Source organism: Primulina eburnea, chromosome 5 (genome assembly GCF_022965805.1).
Source record: "Primulina eburnea isolate SZY01 chromosome 5, ASM2296580v1, whole genome shotgun sequence".
NCBI classification, from domain to species: domain Eukaryota; kingdom Viridiplantae; phylum Streptophyta; class Magnoliopsida; order Lamiales; family Gesneriaceae; genus Primulina; species Primulina eburnea.
This window is the reverse complement of record NC_133105.1, coordinates 10,225,883-10,244,633: the sequence shown is the minus strand read 5'-3', so window position 1 is coordinate 10,244,633 and position 18,751 is coordinate 10,225,883. Positions and strand designations below refer to the sequence as shown.

Below are 18,751 nucleotides of genomic sequence, written 5' to 3'. Positions count from 1 at the left end.
TCATTTGAGCAACACATGCAGCATTATCTTCATATAGTATCACAGGCTTCTCATCGAATGATAATCCGCATGAGATTTGGATATGTTGGGTCATTGATTTTAACCACACACATTCACGACTTGCTTCATGTAGTGCAATAATCTCGGCATGATTTGATGAAGTTGTTACGAGCGTTTGTTTCTGTGAACGCCAAGATATTGCAGTGCCTCCACGAGTAAATACATATCCAGTTTGCGAACGTGTCTTGTGTGGATCAGATAAATATCCAGCATCGGCATAACTAATTATACTTGGATTTGCATCTTTTGAATACAAAAGTCCCAAGTCTGTCGTTCCTCGTAGATAACGGAATATATGTTTAATTCCGTTCCAGTGTCTCTTTGTTGGATATGTGCTAAATCTTGCCAACAAATTCACGGCAAAAGATATATCAGGCCTTGTACAATTTGTAAGGTACATAAGGGCACCGATGGCACTTAGATATGGTACTTCTGGACCAAGAATATCTTCACCATCTTCACATGGACAGAATGGATCCTTTTCTATGTTTAATGATCTAACAACCATTGGAGTACTTAAAGGATTTGATTTATCCATATTAAAACATTTAAGGATCTTTTCTGTATAATTTGTCTGGTGAACAAACATTCCCCATTCTTTTTGTTCAATTTGTAAACCCAGACAATACTTGGTTTTTCCAAGATCCTTCATTTCAAATTCTTCTTCAAGTATGACACAACTTCTTGAATTTCCTTATTCGTTCCAATGATGTTTAAATCATCAACATATACATCAATAATTACACATCCGGATGTTGTTTTCTTAATGAAAACACAAGGGCATATTGAATTATTTACATATCCCTTTTTCATCAAGTGATCACTTAGTCGATTATACCACATTCGACCTGATTGCTTTAACCCATATAATGATCTTTGTAATTTCACAGAATAACATTCCCTGGGTTTTGAACTTTGTGCTTCAGGCATCTTAAATCCTTCAGGGATTTTCATATATATATATATATTACTATCAAGTGATCCATATAAGTAAGCTGTAACAACATCCATAAGACGCATTTCTAAATTTTCAGATACCGCCAAGCTAATCAAATACCGAAACGTAGTTGCATCCATCACAGGAGAATACGTTTCTTCATAATCAATTCCAGGCCTTTGAGAAAAACCTTGTGCAACAAGTCGAGTTTTATATCTTACTATTTCATTTTTCTCATTTCGCTTTCGAATAAAAACCCATTTGTATCCAACAGGTTTTACACCTTCAGGTGTAAGGACTATAGGTCCAAAAACATTACGTTTATTTAGCGAATCTAATTCCACCTGGATGTCATCTTTCCATTTTATCCAATCCTGCCGATTTTTACATTCACCAAAAGATTTTGGTTCATGATCTTCGTTATCATTTATGATGTCGATTGCCACATTATAAGAAAATATATCATCAATTTCATCTATATCTTTTCGGTTCCATATTTTTCCAGTATTAATGTAATTGATAGAGATTTCATGATTCTCGTCAGTTTGTGGTTCTGACAGAACATTTTCAACATCATGTGTTTCTTCAGGAACACCATTCTCTATTTTGTGATCATCATGTGTTTCTTCAGAAACATCATTCTTTATTTTGTGATCATCGTGTTACTCCATGAATTTTCTTTTTCGAGGATTTTTATCCTTGGAACCGACTGGCCTTCCACGCTTCAGGCGTTTAATGACATCATGAGTATCTTTCATTTGTTTCTTTGGAATTTCAATCCGAGCAGGGGCATTTGCAGCATGTATATATGATTTAGTTACCCCTTTTGTGTCTGCAAATGCATCTGGTATTTGATTTGCTATTCTTTGCAAGTGTACAATTTGTTGTACATCTTTTTCACATTGTTTTGTTCTTGGATCCAGATGTAACAATGATGATACATACCATGTAATTTCCTTTTCGGTATGTTTCTGTTCTCCCCCTAACATTGGGAAGATGTCCTCATTAAAATGACAATCAGCAAAAACGTGCTGTGAACACGTCGCCTGTTTGAGGTTCAAGATATCGAATGATTGATGGACTATCATAACCGATATAAATTCCAACCTTTCTTTGATGTCCCATTTTCTTTCGTTGTGGTGGTGCAATAGGCACATACACCATACATCCAAAAATTCTCAGATGAGAAATGTCTGGTTCTTTACCAAATGCAAGCTGTAATGGGGAGTATTTATGATATGCACTTGGTCTGATGCGAATTAATGAAGCAGCATGTAAAATTGCATGTCCCCATATAGAAATAGGGAGCTTTGTTTTCATAATCATTGGTCTAGCAATCATTTGCAGACGTTTAATCAATGATTCAGCCAATCCATTCTGTGTATGTACATGAGCAACAAGATGCTCAACAATGATTCTCATAGACATACAATAATCATTGAAAGTCTGGGAAGTAAATTCACCAGCATTATCAAGTCTAATTTTCTTGATTGTATAATCTGGAAACTGATTCCTCAATTTTATTATTTGAGCAAGTAATCTTGCAAATGCAACATTTCGAGTTGACAATAAACATACATGTGACCATCTGCTGGAGGCATCAATCAATACCATAAAGTATCTGAATGGTCCACATGGTGGATGGATTGGTCCACAAATATCACCCTGAATACGTTCAAGAAACATTGGTGATTCAGTTTGGATTTTGACTGGTGATGGTCTTATAATAAGTTTTCCAAGAGAACATGCTTTACATTGAAACTTATTATTCTGAAAGATCTTCTGGTCTTTCAGTGGATGACCATGTGTATTTTCTATAATTCTTCGCATCATTGTTGAACCAGGATGTCCCAATCGATCATGCCAATTGGTTAATATCGAAGAATTATCAACTACCATGTTTGATTCAATGGGACTTATATGTGTATAATGTAATCCAGTAGGGAGCATTGGTAGTTTTTCAATCACATATTTCTTTCCTAATTTATATGTGATAAGAAACATATATTTCTCATTCCTTTCATTCATTGTTTGAGTATCATACCTATTGGAATATATATCATTAAAACTCAACAAATTTCTTTTCGATTGTGGTGAATATAAAGCATCATTGATAAAAAATTTGTATCATTAGGTAACAAAAATTGTGCTTTACCACATCCTTTAATCAAGTCTACATGACCTGATATTGTATTCACCGTTGTTTTTGTTGGTTTTAGTTTCAAGAAATATCTTTTATCTCGAAGGATAGTGTGCGTTGTACCACTATCGGGTATGCAAACTTCAGCTTTGCTCATAGCATTTTCCATATTTGAACTACAAAAAAATATGCAATGAAATAAATTACTGGCAATATATATTTAAATATAACACATATCATAATTATACAATAAAATATTATTCTATGAATACATGAAAAATAAATTATTTTACATTTATATTCTACCATTATATTGTTCATTTTCAGAGAAATCGTTGAGAAAATCTGCAGCATCAATATTGTTCATTTCTATCCCACCAACATATTGATCATTTCCAGAGAAATCATTCATAAAATCACCAGCATCAAAATGAGTTGAATCACTCAAACGGTCACTGCGTTCAGTGAAGTTGGTCTCCTTTTCTTTCCCCTTTAATGATTCTTTTTAAAGTTTACAAAGGTGCTCAGGGGCTCGACAAACTTTGGACCAATGTCCTGGAGTACCACATCTGTAACAAGAACTTTCATATCTTTTTGAGTGATTCTCATTAACACTTGTATTCTCATGATGCCTTTTCGGTGGATGGTTTGGGACGCTCTTTTGAGATGAGTTATAAAAATAACTATCTCTATTATTTTCAAAACCACGGCCGCGTCCACGACCACGACCAATTCCACGTCCACGTCCACGACCTCGACCTCGACCAAAACCTTGTCTTTGAAATTGATTTTGGTTTCCAGGTTTAAATTCATTTTTACTTACAGCATTTGCTTCTGGAAATGCTGTTGATCCTGTGGGTCGGGACTGATGATTTCTCATTAATAGCTCGTTGTTCTTTTCCGCTACAAGAAGACAGGCGATGAGTTCAGAATATCTCGCAAATCCACGTACTCTATATTGTTGCTGTAGAGTAATATTTGATGCATGAAACGTGGAAAATGTTTTTTCAAGCATCTCAGATTCTGTGACCTCATGTCCACAAAATTTTAATTGCGAGATTATTCTATACATCGCCGAATTGTAATCACTGACTTTTTTAAAGTCTTGGAATCTCAATGTATTTCATTCATCCCAGGCGGTCGGAAGTATAACTTCTCTTATATGTTCGAATCTTTCTTTTAATCCCTTCCACAAAGCAATGTGATTTTTTTCAGTCAGATATTCACATTTCAATCCATTGTCGAGATGTCGACGCAAAAATATCATGGCTGTTGCGTTTTCTTGTGACGTGCATATGCCATTTTCTTTAATGGTCTCGCTTAGACCCAATGACTCAAGATGCATTTCTACATCTAGAGTCCATGGCATATAATTCTTTCCCGTGATGTCGAGCGCAACAAATTCGAGCTTTGTTAAATTTGACATGGTGGTACTAAAAAAATTACGATGCATTTTATTAGTTAATAAATATTGCAATACAAAGTAACAGATAAACAACAAGTACAAGTATTTGTAAAAATAAAGAAAACGCACGAGGAGGATATTCTCCGATAAATACAAGACTCGTGAGTATGATAACCAAAATAATTAAAAATACCCTTGAGAAAGCCATCTTCTCTTTTCTTCGAAAAATTTGATGCTGAATAATTTTTAGAGAAGAAGAGAAAGTTGGAGTGATTGAATGTGTTTGTGAGATCATATTTATAGGGCAAAAACTAGCCGTTTTTTTTACTATTTATAACCGTTGGTGTACAAAAAAAGAAAGGTATGTATTTGTATAATTTTATGGTAATAATATGGTATATATAATATTAGACATGTTTAAATACTTATGTATATCATATCATAATATTATAATGAGTGTCATAATTTACTTTGTTTAAAAACCTTATAGGCTTTTATACTTGTCGTATCCCTTACCGAGAGTGTGTGATGTCGTCTTAACATCCTCCCAGGATTTATAACAAGTTTATGAAAAATTTATTTTTATTATTTCTAATAATAACATTATATTGTATATTAAATAAATACACAATAAATAAATAACAGTAAAATAAATATTATTACTTTTGTTACCTTTTTCTTCTGTTTGGAGCTTGGAAAAGTATGTAGGACTTTTAGAGTTTCGTGCTGATAACATGTTGTGAAAAAGTAAAAATTTATGGTAAAAAGTAAAAATCTCAAACTCTCAAAATTTACCAAACTACACACTTTATAATATTTTTCTCTCTACTCAATTGTGATTTTCTTCACAAATGAGAGATCTATTTATAGAGTTTCTTTACACATAATTCAAAAATAAAATTCATCATCACCTACATCATCACACACTAATTTTCAATATTTACAACTCTTATTTTCAACATTCAAATATTCAATACACACATTTTAAATTATTTTTCAACACTTTTAATTCCCTACCGTATTTTATCATATAGGAAGTATATATAATATAATAATTATTTATATCGAAAAATTATGTCCCAACCGAGACCCAGGTATATCAAATATTTAAATAATTTAAATCTACATACTTTAGATGTTAAATTTTGAAATTTTAAACACAATGTTTTAAGGAAATAATATATATTATCTACGTGCCATAATAAAAACTCATTTTCATAATTGAATGCACAAAAAATGAAATTTAGACACGGTCGGTAATTAAAAGATTTACGAGTAATTCTCTCCAACAAAAAAATAAATAATAATCCAATAATGTCTATTAATTGACCGAGTAGGTCTCTTGTGATACGATCTCACGAATCTTTATCTGTGAGACGAGTCAACCTTACCCAGGGACGGATCCAGGAATAAGAGTTGGGGTGGGCTTGAACTCAATATGATAAGTTATATATTATTAAAAAAAAGTACATTATATCGTTCAACGAAGTTGTGCCTTACGGGATTTTAAAACATAAAATTCATCAATAATAGAATTTACATCAATATGTTTAGCTAAATCTCGTTCAATATAGAGTGTCAAACAATCGGCAAGAAAGTCATCCTCCATTTTATTGCGAATTGCCGTCTTCACATGCTTCATTGCTGAAAAAGCCCGTTCAATAGTAGCAGTAGACACAGATAATGTCAAAACAAGATGAATCAATCTAGTCAACATAACATAAACACTTGACCGTCCACTCTCGGTCAATTGCTGACACAACTCAACAAGTGTAGAAACCTTTAAATTCTGCATCACATCGAGTTTATAAATGTATCAATTCATACTTCAAAACAACAATTTCTTGATCTGTGAAATCTCCAGGATAAAACTTCTTCGCAAGTTTGCAAATATCATCACTGTTAAATGAGTCAAATGAATTTTTAGGATCTAAAGCTATACTAAGAGAAAGAAGTTTCACCGATGACTCATTGAACCGAGTATTTAACTCCATCAAAATGAAATCTATTGCTGCATTAAAAACATCAAAGTGGTAATGATGTTCTATTGAATAAACCGTCGCTAATTAAAACCGCCGATCCACTTTTTTTTTATTTTTTAATAATTTAGCGACGGGTTTAGCAATAACCGTCGCTAATATTTGCGACGGTTTTTGATAAAGCTGTCGCCGATCCTCATCGGCGACAGGTTTACTAAAACCGTCGCAAAGGTAGCGACGGTTTTCAAAAAACCGTCGCTAAAACCGTCGCTAAATAAAAAAAATGGGCTGGGCTATAGCCCAGTATAGCCCTAGCGTAGATCCGTCTCTGACCTTACCGAATAAAAAGTAATACTCTTAGCATAAAAAATAATATTTTTTCATGGATCCAAATAAGATATATGTCTCACAAAATACGATCCTGAAACTGTCTCACACAAGTTTTTATTCGATTGACATAATCTCAATTAAACTATGTAAATAATGAGTGGGTCTCATGTGAGACCGTCTCACGGATCATAATCTGTGAGACGGGTCAACCCTACTCATATTCACAATAAACAATAATAATCTTAGCATAAAAAGTAATACTTTTTCATGACTGACCCAAATAAAAGATCTGTTTCACAAATACGACCCGTGAGACCGTCTCACACAAGTTTTTGTCGTAAATAATTTACATGGTCTCTTAATTTCAATTAAATTACATTTCCAAAATATTGCCCATTATTCAAATTACATATCTTTTTCTACACACAAAATATTGTTTCCAAATTGGCCGCCTATTATTCCTAAGACTGGGATTTAATTAAGTAATATTACGGAATGATTCAAACAACCTAATAAAATCAAATATATTACCTCAAAAACACAATATATATATATATATATATATATATATATATATATATATATATATATATACATACGTATTACATATACACACATTTTTGTTTCTTGAGTATGGCAATTTTTGGTATTACATGTACCTCCCTCACTAGTCTTAATTAAAATTACATGTCGATGTAATAAATTTTTTGTATGAAAATTTGACCAGAATGGCTTCCTGAGAGCAGAAATTTCACATGATTTTTGCACCTAGTTTATTATTGAGAGAATACCAAAAATTGCCATACTCAAGAAACAAAAATGATACCATACCCCTAAAACTAAATGGACCGTCAAATAAAAATAAATTTTATGCATATCACAAACCTTATTCGATTAACACAAAAATTATTGTAAGACAATCTCATAATTCAATTGTGTGTGATGAATACTCTATTTTAGTCACCTATGAATACCAAAACTAATACTTTTATCGTAAACAAGAGACCTACTCATTATAAAATATGACAATTTTTTAATACATCCAAACCTTCTAAGGTTTAAAAATGATATTATAAAATGAAAGGCCAATTTTAGACCCCAGAAAAAATTCGATACGTGATTCGCTATATATCAAAATAGATGGACAATTTTTTGTCTATCTTGTTCTGCAAAATATTACACTTCTGTAACAACTCACTCAATCTGTCGGCTTCTCTAGTAGGTTTACTGCTTAATATCAGTTGGTCTCCACTGTTTGCTACAGTACTCGAGTGATCATAACATGTAACCATTTGCTCATTATTTTCACTTCTCTTTTCAGTCTCCATCAACACATCATTCTCACCAAAAGTCGGATTGTCGTGATCACGGTATGCGGCAGGTGACATAGGCTTAAAAGCTTCATATACAGTGTGAACCGGCACAAGCGTTTCACGGCCAACTTCAACCAATTCGTCAAACGATGGATAGTCAATGTAAGATGGTAGCAATTCATGAACTACTACTGATTCTGAAAAATCTGGGATCTCGGAAGTTGGAGCAGAGATGTCTCGCTGCACCAAGACATATGTTGACGACACTTCACCAGTGGTTATATTCATCAACCGCCAGTTGAATATCCTTCGAAAAATCTTAACCCAACTAGGGACAATGTAATATGATGAGTGGTGGAGCTCGAGCCGAGTACACTTTTGAAGTAGTGCACTTGCTTCTTTTGTTGCCAAGCCTGACCCAATCGTCTGACTAGTTTCTGTCAAATATGTCCTCAAGCAACTTTCAAGTTGCATTTTTTGGTTCTCGATATCGTCAATGTTGAAACCCCATGATAACCAAACAATGTCATCCTCCCAAGCCGGAAGTTTGGAATGGTGTAATGCATGTCTGAACGTTTCAGTTCTCACAGATGTACTCCAGCCTCTGCTCGGTAAGTACCACATCACAGCTCGGTATTCCTCGCTGAACTCGTCGAGGAGGTCGATTTCAGGACAAGGCCAGCATATAGGATTTGCATGAGCTGCCGTAGCTATGTTTTCCGTGGATCGATCCAAAGCTTCATTGAAGGCCAAAATACATTGGTTGGGACCAATTTTATAAGTATCCATCCCATCAAGAACCTCCAGAGTAGAATTTAAGTGAGAAATAACCAACTCACGCAACTTTATGTTGCGAATATCCATCTGTTGGGGTGATTCGCCTGCCAGCCATTCCAGTCCTCCTCTTAGGCGTTCATCACTAAAAAATCCATCGAACTGTTCTGTCTGCTGGTCTTTGAGAAATGAAAAGGAAAACACGCTGACCCTAGATTTGTCAATATCATGGAGCCCTAAATCTTTGGCTACAGTAGAAAGATCTGATTCATCCTTTTCTGTAACACTCAAGATCAGAAGGGGCAAACGAGAACCAGAAGGGAGCGACAGTATCAAGTCATGAAGACGATTCTTCTGGAGTTCTAGTGGAATGTTTTCAGACAAAAGAAATAGAACAGCGCTTGCACCCATTTTTGAATTGTCCAGATCCTCAAATACGGCACTCTTAACAACAGACAAACAGCAGATTTGCTCAGCACTAGATTGCCAAGGAATCCAAGTTTTCCAAATTGCAAGGCCAGGAGATGAAACAACCAGATCACCATCTTCGTTATTGCTAGCATCCATAAACTTAGAACGCAACCATGAACCTGCCGTTGAGGGGACAGCTTCGTTTTTTTGCCCTACGTCGTCTCTATAAGGAGTCTCTTCCAAAGAACATACTAACAGCTTCCAGCAAAGGCACTTAGCATGTGGATTTTTTTCAGCAAGTTTAGCAGCCACCACATCTGAAGGATTTAGCACGGACCATGATCTTCCTTGAATTTTACGTCTCATATTCATTATGAGATCAATATCGAGTACACCATGAGCATCTGATTGCTTCAGGAGAGATGGTAAAATAAAAGTCATCTTTACATTGGCCAGAAACAACCAAAAAAATAAGGGTATGGGAATCAACGTGTTTATTGTCTATATTTGAAAAATACAGTTGCATAAACATATCAATCGTGTGATTGATGTACCTAAAGTTGAAAGCAAACTAGAGAAGTTCATATCAGCAAAAACCATGCATTATAGTATCTACTTTCCAACAAATACATCCTCTAGCATGTACTAAGGTCCTGATGAATCGGGAAAGTTGGATCCTGATAAAACACTTGACAGCCTACTGATTGCCAAAGCATGCAAAGTACATATAGACACAGAACGATGGTGCAGGCACTTAACAGCCATCACATGCATTATAGCGGGAAATAAGCAGAGTGCATTATGCGATGTATGAAGTATGGAAAATAGCTTCAGAAGAATATTTACCGCTTCATATTGCCAAATTGGTGGGCCCTGTGAAAGGGAATTCAATGCAGCACATGCTTCTGCCCTTTTGTGGTCGCGCAATTCTTTTTTCTTTGTTGTACGACGCCTCCACATCCTGACCAATAATAAATGAGCACAGTTCGGAGAAAAAAAAATCATAATCATAAAAGTAAAAAATCAACATAACTAACAACCTCAACACTAGCTTAAGCTTAGCCTCGGCAACTTCTTCATCGCAATAACTTGTTTCCCGCATCATTAGCTGTATCTTCATCCACGACGCCTGTCTGATCTTCGGCTTCCAAGTATTCGGTAAACATTGGCTCAGGTATTGAAGTATCTACAAGAGAATCAATAGGCAGCAAGGCCGGACTCTTTTCTTCATTTCTTTCTCGAGCGATTGGGGGTGGTGTCAATTCTAAATCACGCTTAATTGTTCTGCCAAACGAGTTTCTAAAACGGAAGTCAAAGTTAGTTTTTTGTTCGTTTCCAAACCTAATACCATCATTTTCAGAGGAACTATTGCTGAAATCCAAGGACATCGGACTAGCTGGGACCACCTGACTCTTAAAAAAAGTCCTTTGTTCATCCTGAGACATTAGATCACTGAATGTTCTATGCATGTGATTTTGCATGTCACCTTTAGGTGATAAGTTGGTAACAGAATCATTCATTTCCTGATCAATGGGCTGGGCCATACTACCAGGCACAACGAGTTGCAAAGGTTTAGATTTTTGTTCAGGATCCCTTTTCTGTGGTGACTCTCTCAACTCGCCGATATCATAAGATTCGGCAAATGAAGGGAATGAGACATCATTGACAATCATCTTTGATCTTTTCCTACCAACAAGTTTAGAACACTTGACAGGGTAATCAATATCACCATTAATAAGTGTATGTTCCTTCACCATGTATGGTTCTTCAAAGACCTTCACCGAGAAGCCATAGTATTCCAGAAGCTCTTCTATGTTCTCTTCCTGATTTAAACAAAAACAGCAGAAAAAATATGAATAAACTTCAAGATGTTTGAAGCAGTATCAAGTTACACAACCAACTAGAGAAATTACCTCCATTGCAAGCCATTTAGCAACTTGAGTCAGGGGAATTCCTTGGTTAATCTGCAGACCACTGTGCAGTGACGCAAAGGCATGGGCACGCAACTGGTCGAAACAGCATCGAGGTGAGACATCAACAAAGAATCATCTAAATATTTAGAATCAATTTGTAATGATTGCAAAAAAAGGTTTTCAACACTAATATGACAATTGGCATGTTTTAAAATCAGGCAGAAGAAATAGACTGTACTGATTAATTTGAAACAGGGAAGCACAGTTGAGCAGTAATAGATTACTAGATATTCCCTTCATTCTGACAAACCCCAAGAGATGAGAACTATCCAAACTTAAATGGAATAAGATCCAAAAAGGACATAAAAATTCAGAGTGTGATTTAATAGGGAGCGATGAATATATACAGCAAAGCACATCCACACCTTAGAGAAATGAGCATGCATTAGACACGCTTGAAGATAGCTAGCTCTGTGGGCAAGCCTGAAGAAGGCAATAAAATTGCCTGTTCTGCAGGCTCTGTAGCAAAAGTAACACAGTTATTAGCAGATAACTGGATTAGTAATTTGATGAGCAACTACAAAAAACGAAGAAACAAAAATGTAACGTTAGGGCTGACCAAACCTGGCAACATCACGTGCAAATAAAACTTCTGGGGTATGTCGCATTTCTGGTGTCATCTTCGCGAGATCAAGTGACAGCTCTGCAGGTTCAACCTGGCATGATTTTCTTATTTCACAGACATCACTAAATCAAGAGTGGTAGAGAACCATTTTCCATCTTAGACGACTTACTTTGTACCCTGGATGCTTGTCAAGTTTGAGGAGTGCATAATAACCTCTGAATTCTCTTTCTGATGGTACATGTATTCCTTTCTTTCTGTGATCATCGTAAAACTGGAATAGTTCAACGGAAGTCTTGTTCATCTGCTCAATATTAAGGTGTGCATCAAATCCCTCAGAAAATCCCTCTCCTTTGGTGTACTCACATAGCTCGTGCATGGCTAATATATGAAGCCTTATCTGCAAAAATAAATGTTAGAAGAGATAATTAGTTTGTGCAAAAGTTTCAACCTCTAATAATATTATTGATAGCATAAAGACTAAAAACTGAATATGGAAGAAAGGAACCAATTCTTATTTTTGTGAAGTGGTTTTTTATAAAACATCAGAAAAAATCATGTTTGTCGTTCTAGTTTCTGAAGTTCTACAAGTAGCAATTAACACTATTTCTGGTTTCAGAATCCTGATTCTGATATCAATTTCAACTATTCTGAGAAAGAGAAATGCAACATGAGAAGCAATACGTAATAATTACTAGCAGCATCCGGTTTCTTATTAATTATAGATTTAATCATCCATTTGCAATATACACCAGTCATCGACACTTTTGGAGTTGCTGCATGCAAAATTCTTTTTGACTAAACAAAAAGAAGAAACAGACCATTTGCTCCAGCATCCTGACGGCCTGCAGATCAAAAATATGTTGCATCCTCAGATCCATACGGATTGCGCGCATTCTATCCCAAAGGAAGTTATATAAGCCAAGAAAACTATTATCATAAGGTTGCTCCAGTAAGTTCAGAAGATAATCCATTGTTTTTTGCAAGATTGGCATGGGACGTATCAACTCTGCTTCCCTCTCAGCTGTCCTTGTGTACTGAATAGTAAAAAGAAAATATCAGCACAATCACTGCTGCTAGCACATATTGTCCAAGTAAGAGAACTTTATCTGCAGTATGCATAAATTCTTTTATTTTAATCCACGGAAAAAAACTTTTTTCTATGTAGAAAAAAGTTTTTTCTTCCCAATAGGTTGGTTCACATTAATTAGGCCATGAGGCAAACACAAACCTTTTTAACAGCAATAAATTTGCTGGATAGATTCCTATCCCCATCCAAGCGTTCATAATAATCCAGGTCCCCTTTTCTTTCACGCTCCGCTCTCTCGGACTCTGAGAAAAAGTTCATAGGGCAATTTAAACATAATTTAGTAAACTAGATGAAAAATTCATTCCAAAAGAGAAGTTGGGTTTGATTTTCATCATATCACATTCTTCTTCCATTTCAAGAATGAAAAGGGGCAGGGGTAAAGTGAGGGATGAAAAAGTGCATGGAGAATCAAACAACAATATTTGAGTCCTCAGTCGAAAGGCATAAGTATTTTACCTCCAACTAGTACGATGATATCACTATTATACTTCTCACATCATGTTAAATCAAACCCAGGATAGGCAAAGATAATTCAACAAGCAAGTAGGAGCGACCTTAGCTTGCTAATCGGTGCACATGTTGTACCTGGACACATATCTGGACACACTCCAGCTATGCTTCCAGACGATGCCCCACCTTGATAATCAGAAATAACATCAATATCAACGAAATCTGCGGTTGCATCCATTTTTGAATCTTCACGAGGTCTTGGTTTCTCCAAAGCGTGTTTTTGGTTTCTAAAAGCTGTAGCATTTTGCTTTGGTTGGCTTAGTTCATCCTTAAATCGGGCTAAGCGCTTGGCTTTGGACTGTAGTTCTCTGCAAAAAATACTCCACTCAACACAAAAAAGGCATTCCGCAATTTGCTCAGTTGATGGTACCAAATCATAAAGGTAATATCCTACCGTTCAATCTCCTGTGCAGAATCTGAATTTTCTTGAATGGATTGATCAGATGACGATAAAAGAGGTAACTTGGCTCTTTTTCCAATTGGAAAATTCAGTGGCTTGCTTGCAGTAACTTCGAAACTGTTGGCTTTTCCAGATTTTGAAAAATCTTTGTGACTTTGAGAATCAGGCACTCTGGAAGAAAAGTGCATCTTCAATTTAATGCAGACATGAAGGAAAAAAGAAAGGATATAACAATGACCAACAAAATTTGATTCATTGTAATTTAAGGGAGAGAAAAACTGCCATGAGTAGAATGATTTTAACTGTCTACAGCATTGAAAATCAGACCAACTTTGTTAACACAGACAGAATCGTGCATGCCTTTAACATTATTGTCTTAGAAAAAACACACACACAAAGCATGTCAAAAAGTAGGAAAATCTCATATACCTTCCATAACCATCCAAAGCAAAAACATGCTTCTCTGTGAAAGACTCAGACATAGACGGGAACGTCGGGGACCTAGTTCGTTTAGGAAGCAGAGCATCTGTATGCTTCACATGAGATGTTTCTCGAGATGGATACAAGTCTCCAGTTGTTGAGAAAGGGGCCAAGCCATCTCGGGATGGAGGAGTGGTATTATTGCTTGACGAATTAAACCGGTAAGCCCTGGAGGGGGAAGAGGAAAAAGGCCTGCATATGCACAGCATGAAACATAAAGATACGGTATCTTATACTAAACAGCATATTTGTTAGCAAAGGTTTGACAAAAATGACACTCATTAGACCTTGTACGTCTCAGTGCATGTTCATTGGAATCCAACACTCACAACCACAAACATGTAATTAAACAGATCAAGAACTTCATTGAAAAACTTGATGCAAAGGCACATGTTATACTAAAGCTCCCCAAGAATCCTCCTTTTGACACTGAATATCCAGCATCAGATACCCAATCCAAAGTGAAGGCACACGGGTCACAGGATCCTTCATAATCTTTGACAAATCAACACGAGTAAATGTGCCCGATTTTGATATATAAAAATTATGTCACGTAATAATATTGATAAAAGAATGAAGTGTGTGTATCTGTGAAAAAAGGAGAGAGAGGAACGACAAATGCCAAACATAAAGCAATGGTAGTTGCAACAAAAGATACAAAGAAAAATGAAAATTCTTAAAGATGATCTAGACAGTAGCAAGCAAGGACAGGGAAAGACAGCATAATGAAAGTGCTGATCAAGCCTACAGGCCAGTATATTAACTGACTTAAGAGCAGACATATAACTGAGATGGGGTGAAAACGATAAGTAACGAAAAAATAAATGGTTTGAACCCTCAAAAATTCAAAGTTGATAGTGATGTAAATTAATGCAATAAAAAGGCAGAGAAACGTTCGGACAGACAATTCATACATACAGTGACTTTGCGATTATAAGCAATTTTCTAGCAAAGAATATGTTTCCAGAATTTAAGCTGCAACTAAAATTTAGGGGTACATTGAATCAGTGCATATTTTCGACAATACTGAAAATAAAGCTTGAAAATTATCTGGTTGAATAACAAATAAGATAGAATAGATACATACATCTTGGATCCAGTATAAGGCCGAGAATAATCGACTGCAGAGACGCTACCATCGAAAGCCAGAGGTGGTGAAGGCATTTCCTCAGGAGCATCAAGGTCACTATAGTCAATTGGAGATCTACAAGAAATTCAAAATAATACCATGAAATATGAGAAACTTAACTGCATATCAATTGCATTGAAGCGAGGATAAAACAGTGGCTGATAACGAAAAAAATTCAGAGCTGTTTAATTCACACCCGTAATAATACTCTAGTTTTCCAGTTTGTTAATAAACACAAAAATTGTGGAACCAACAGACACTTCCAGAACCAAGAAACACCGTTATCGTGGTCCCTAGGTAATCGAAAACCAACAAATCGGAAAGTTTTGTCCATATTTAATGCTTCAGAAGAGTAAGATCCAGTCCAGAATTTGGAAAAGAAGCACTTGGATTAAAAGAATGTTTTATCACGTATGGCATTTTCAAAACTTTCCTAAAAAGAAACTGAACCAGAAGCCTATATGCCAAGTCTTTTTGCTTTTAGCTGATCGGTTTTTTAAGAGATTTTCCTATAAACCCAACCAAACACCCATTTTTTTAACCAACGGAGTTTTTTATTTTAAAAAAGAATACTTTTGATAACAATGGCCAAATGTCAAAACTCATAAATTTCTTACATAGGCTAGTTGATTCAACCAGTTTTTTAATTACATTTGTTCTGAATATACATTGATGAGAAATTCAATCATAATAATAATAATAATGTTAAAAAGTATGATTGACAGTTCTTTCAAAATAGAACTATAAAATGCCTCCAAAATAATTCATTGTTTAATAAAGTAGTCAACAAATCAAGAAAAATTCTTCTGAACCTTTTCTGACCAACTGAAGCTGAAGAGGTATACAGTGGGGAATCTCCACGAATTGAGGGAAATGCAGGTAACCTTGTTTGTTTTGGAAGCAGAACATCTGCATGGTTGGTCTGAAACATTCGTCCAGACTGGTGAGCACCTCCATTTGTCCGGGTTGATAACATGTTTTCTTGATCTGGTGAATTGTTATTATTGCCTTCTGACTTTGGCATGTTAACCCACATTGGGGAAGAGAAAGAAGACCTACATAACAAATTCACAAGTTAGTATGCAGATTTAGTTTACCTTAACCTCAATGAAACATATGCAAAAAAAGGTGGGTCAAAACCTGAAAGCATTTAGTAAGACGTCACGCTGATCGCACAACAAAGGGTGTTCAACTGAACTGGTCAACAGATCCAAGTTCAATCAAAAGACATTATTTATAATGATTGGGACACCAAAGGTACTACAGCTCTAATTCAATAAAATGGGCTGTTGCCATGAAGATAGAGTCTAGAAAGTGGTGAGGCTTGACAGATGGGTCAAAAGACAAACAACAAGATTAATGTATTTCGAAGGGAAAAAACAGTAACTAACTACTCCAAGAAGTGCCATTAATCTAGCATGTACCTTCACACTATCACAAACATTTGCCCCTGGGACCATGCAAACAGGATTAAACAGGATCGGAGAATTAGGAACCCAATAAAAGATCAATAAAGTTCAACAGAGTAGAAACTTATGGCCGACGTTTGCTATGAGAAAGCTGGCCACCAACATATAGATTGCTCAGAAAAGCTACGGAAGAAGATTGTGCTTGATAAGGAAAACATATCCCTTGTTGCGAGAAGATAAATCAAAACGACCAGAGAAGGAAGGACAAACTATGATTAGGAATAAATGACTGACAATTAAATATAAATAGAATTGGAGTAGCATCCAAAATACAAAATACAAATTTAAATTAAAAGCTAGGTCCATGCAAATTGTGCTTCAAGAGAGTTTTTTTTTTTTTGATAAGAAACTAGAGAGTTAACTATTAAACTGAACTATCAAAGTAATTATTTATAGCTACAACTATTGTTACGATTCAAGAAACCCACCTTTAAACCAATGGAAATCCGTATTCCAAATTGATATGGTCAAAATCTTAAGCTTAATTATAGGCTATAAACTAAATAAAAATGTGTAGACATTTGACAGCATCACTTAGGAGGATGCAAGACACATAGCAGGAAACAGTAAAGAATGACTCGGAAGAGGATTGGCCAATCAAGGAGCATACCCTCCCATGAAGATTCGGGAGTTCTTTGAAATTTCTTCATCCTGGGAGAGAGAAGAGGGTGATCTCGTCCGTTTAGGATCCTGAGCAGCTTTTTTTGGCGAAATAGTTCTTGGATTCCCTGGCGCAGCTCGTGGAACAAGCTCGGGTGGCCTTTGATAAGACTGGAAGTCATCATTTCTACTTGTAGATGCTTTTGGATCAACCCACCTCAAACGAGACTCACTGGAGCCAGAAGAAAACTCAATCATCAGCAACAACCAAAGACAATTCATTTCATTACATTGCACATACAATTTTAACGGAGTACAATCAAAATGAGCATAGAGTTTGTGTCACCACATACTTCGGCAATACGGGAAGAGGATGAGATAGAGGAACGGATTGAGGAAGACGAACAGCGGGGATTTCAGGCTGTGGCGCCGTACCAGGGCCCGAGTTCTTCCCAAATCCTCCCGAAAACGCCATTTTTCTGTTTCCTGAGGATTTCACACGCTTCCCTCGTACATGAGCGAGCTTTTATCTCATCTCCGTCCGTGTTTGCGAATCAAGAACAATGGAAGTACAATACCAACGCAAATGAAAGTTCGATACCTTTTGGTGATGGGATACTGATTTTAGGGTTCTTGGGGGAGTGTTATTTTTCTTACGAACAAGTGAGATCCATTTTTCTTTTTTAAAGTGATATTTTTATATCTAAAGAAATCACAACGGTTATGTATCTAAATTGTTAAAAAAAAAAAAAACATATCTCATCGATTAAATTTATTTTAGACGAAACTCTTGTCAAAGTCAAGAAGATATTAATTTTTATGTCAGAATTATCATTCTTAATTTCAATATAAATCAAGTCGAATCGTTTTTTTTTATAAATATATAGAAATATTATTATTTCCAAATATATTATAAATCAGCCAAGTGATACCAAATAAATATCCATTCACAAGTATTATTTATAAATTTTAACTTGAAGTCAAGAAATTGTGAGAAACGACTTAAATCAAATTATGAATTTTAAAATTAATATTCTTTGTCAAAATTAAGAAGTCCTAATTGTAGGACCAAAATTTTTAAACGAATGATGTCTTATTTTCAGAAGAAGTTATATTTCATTACAGAGGCATTTGGATATATACAGCCCTAACAAATTATATTATTGGAAGGCCTCTGTAATTATGCAAC

General features: G+C 35.5%; 1 protein-coding gene across 1 annotated transcript; it reads right to left on the bottom strand.

Moving 5' to 3' along the window:
* Nucleotides 1-7,931: 7,931 nt before the first annotated feature.
* On the bottom strand, nt 7,932-18,240 carry LOC140832973 (SAC3 family protein B). Its single transcript, XM_073197310.1, is given in 17 exon segments — nt 7,932-9,760; nt 10,196-10,310; nt 10,390-10,445; nt 10,447-11,172; nt 11,263-11,355; nt 11,688-11,781; nt 11,887-11,978; nt 12,057-12,284; nt 12,706-12,921; nt 13,116-13,216; nt 13,560-13,792; nt 13,879-14,055; nt 14,314-14,556; nt 15,452-15,568; nt 16,306-16,548; nt 17,573-17,794; nt 17,916-18,240. Coding segments are annotated over 17 exon segments (4,863 nt in total). The 5' UTR covers nt 18,038-18,240; the 3' UTR covers nt 7,932-7,975.
* Between the last annotated feature and the right edge of the window lie 511 nt (nt 18,241-18,751).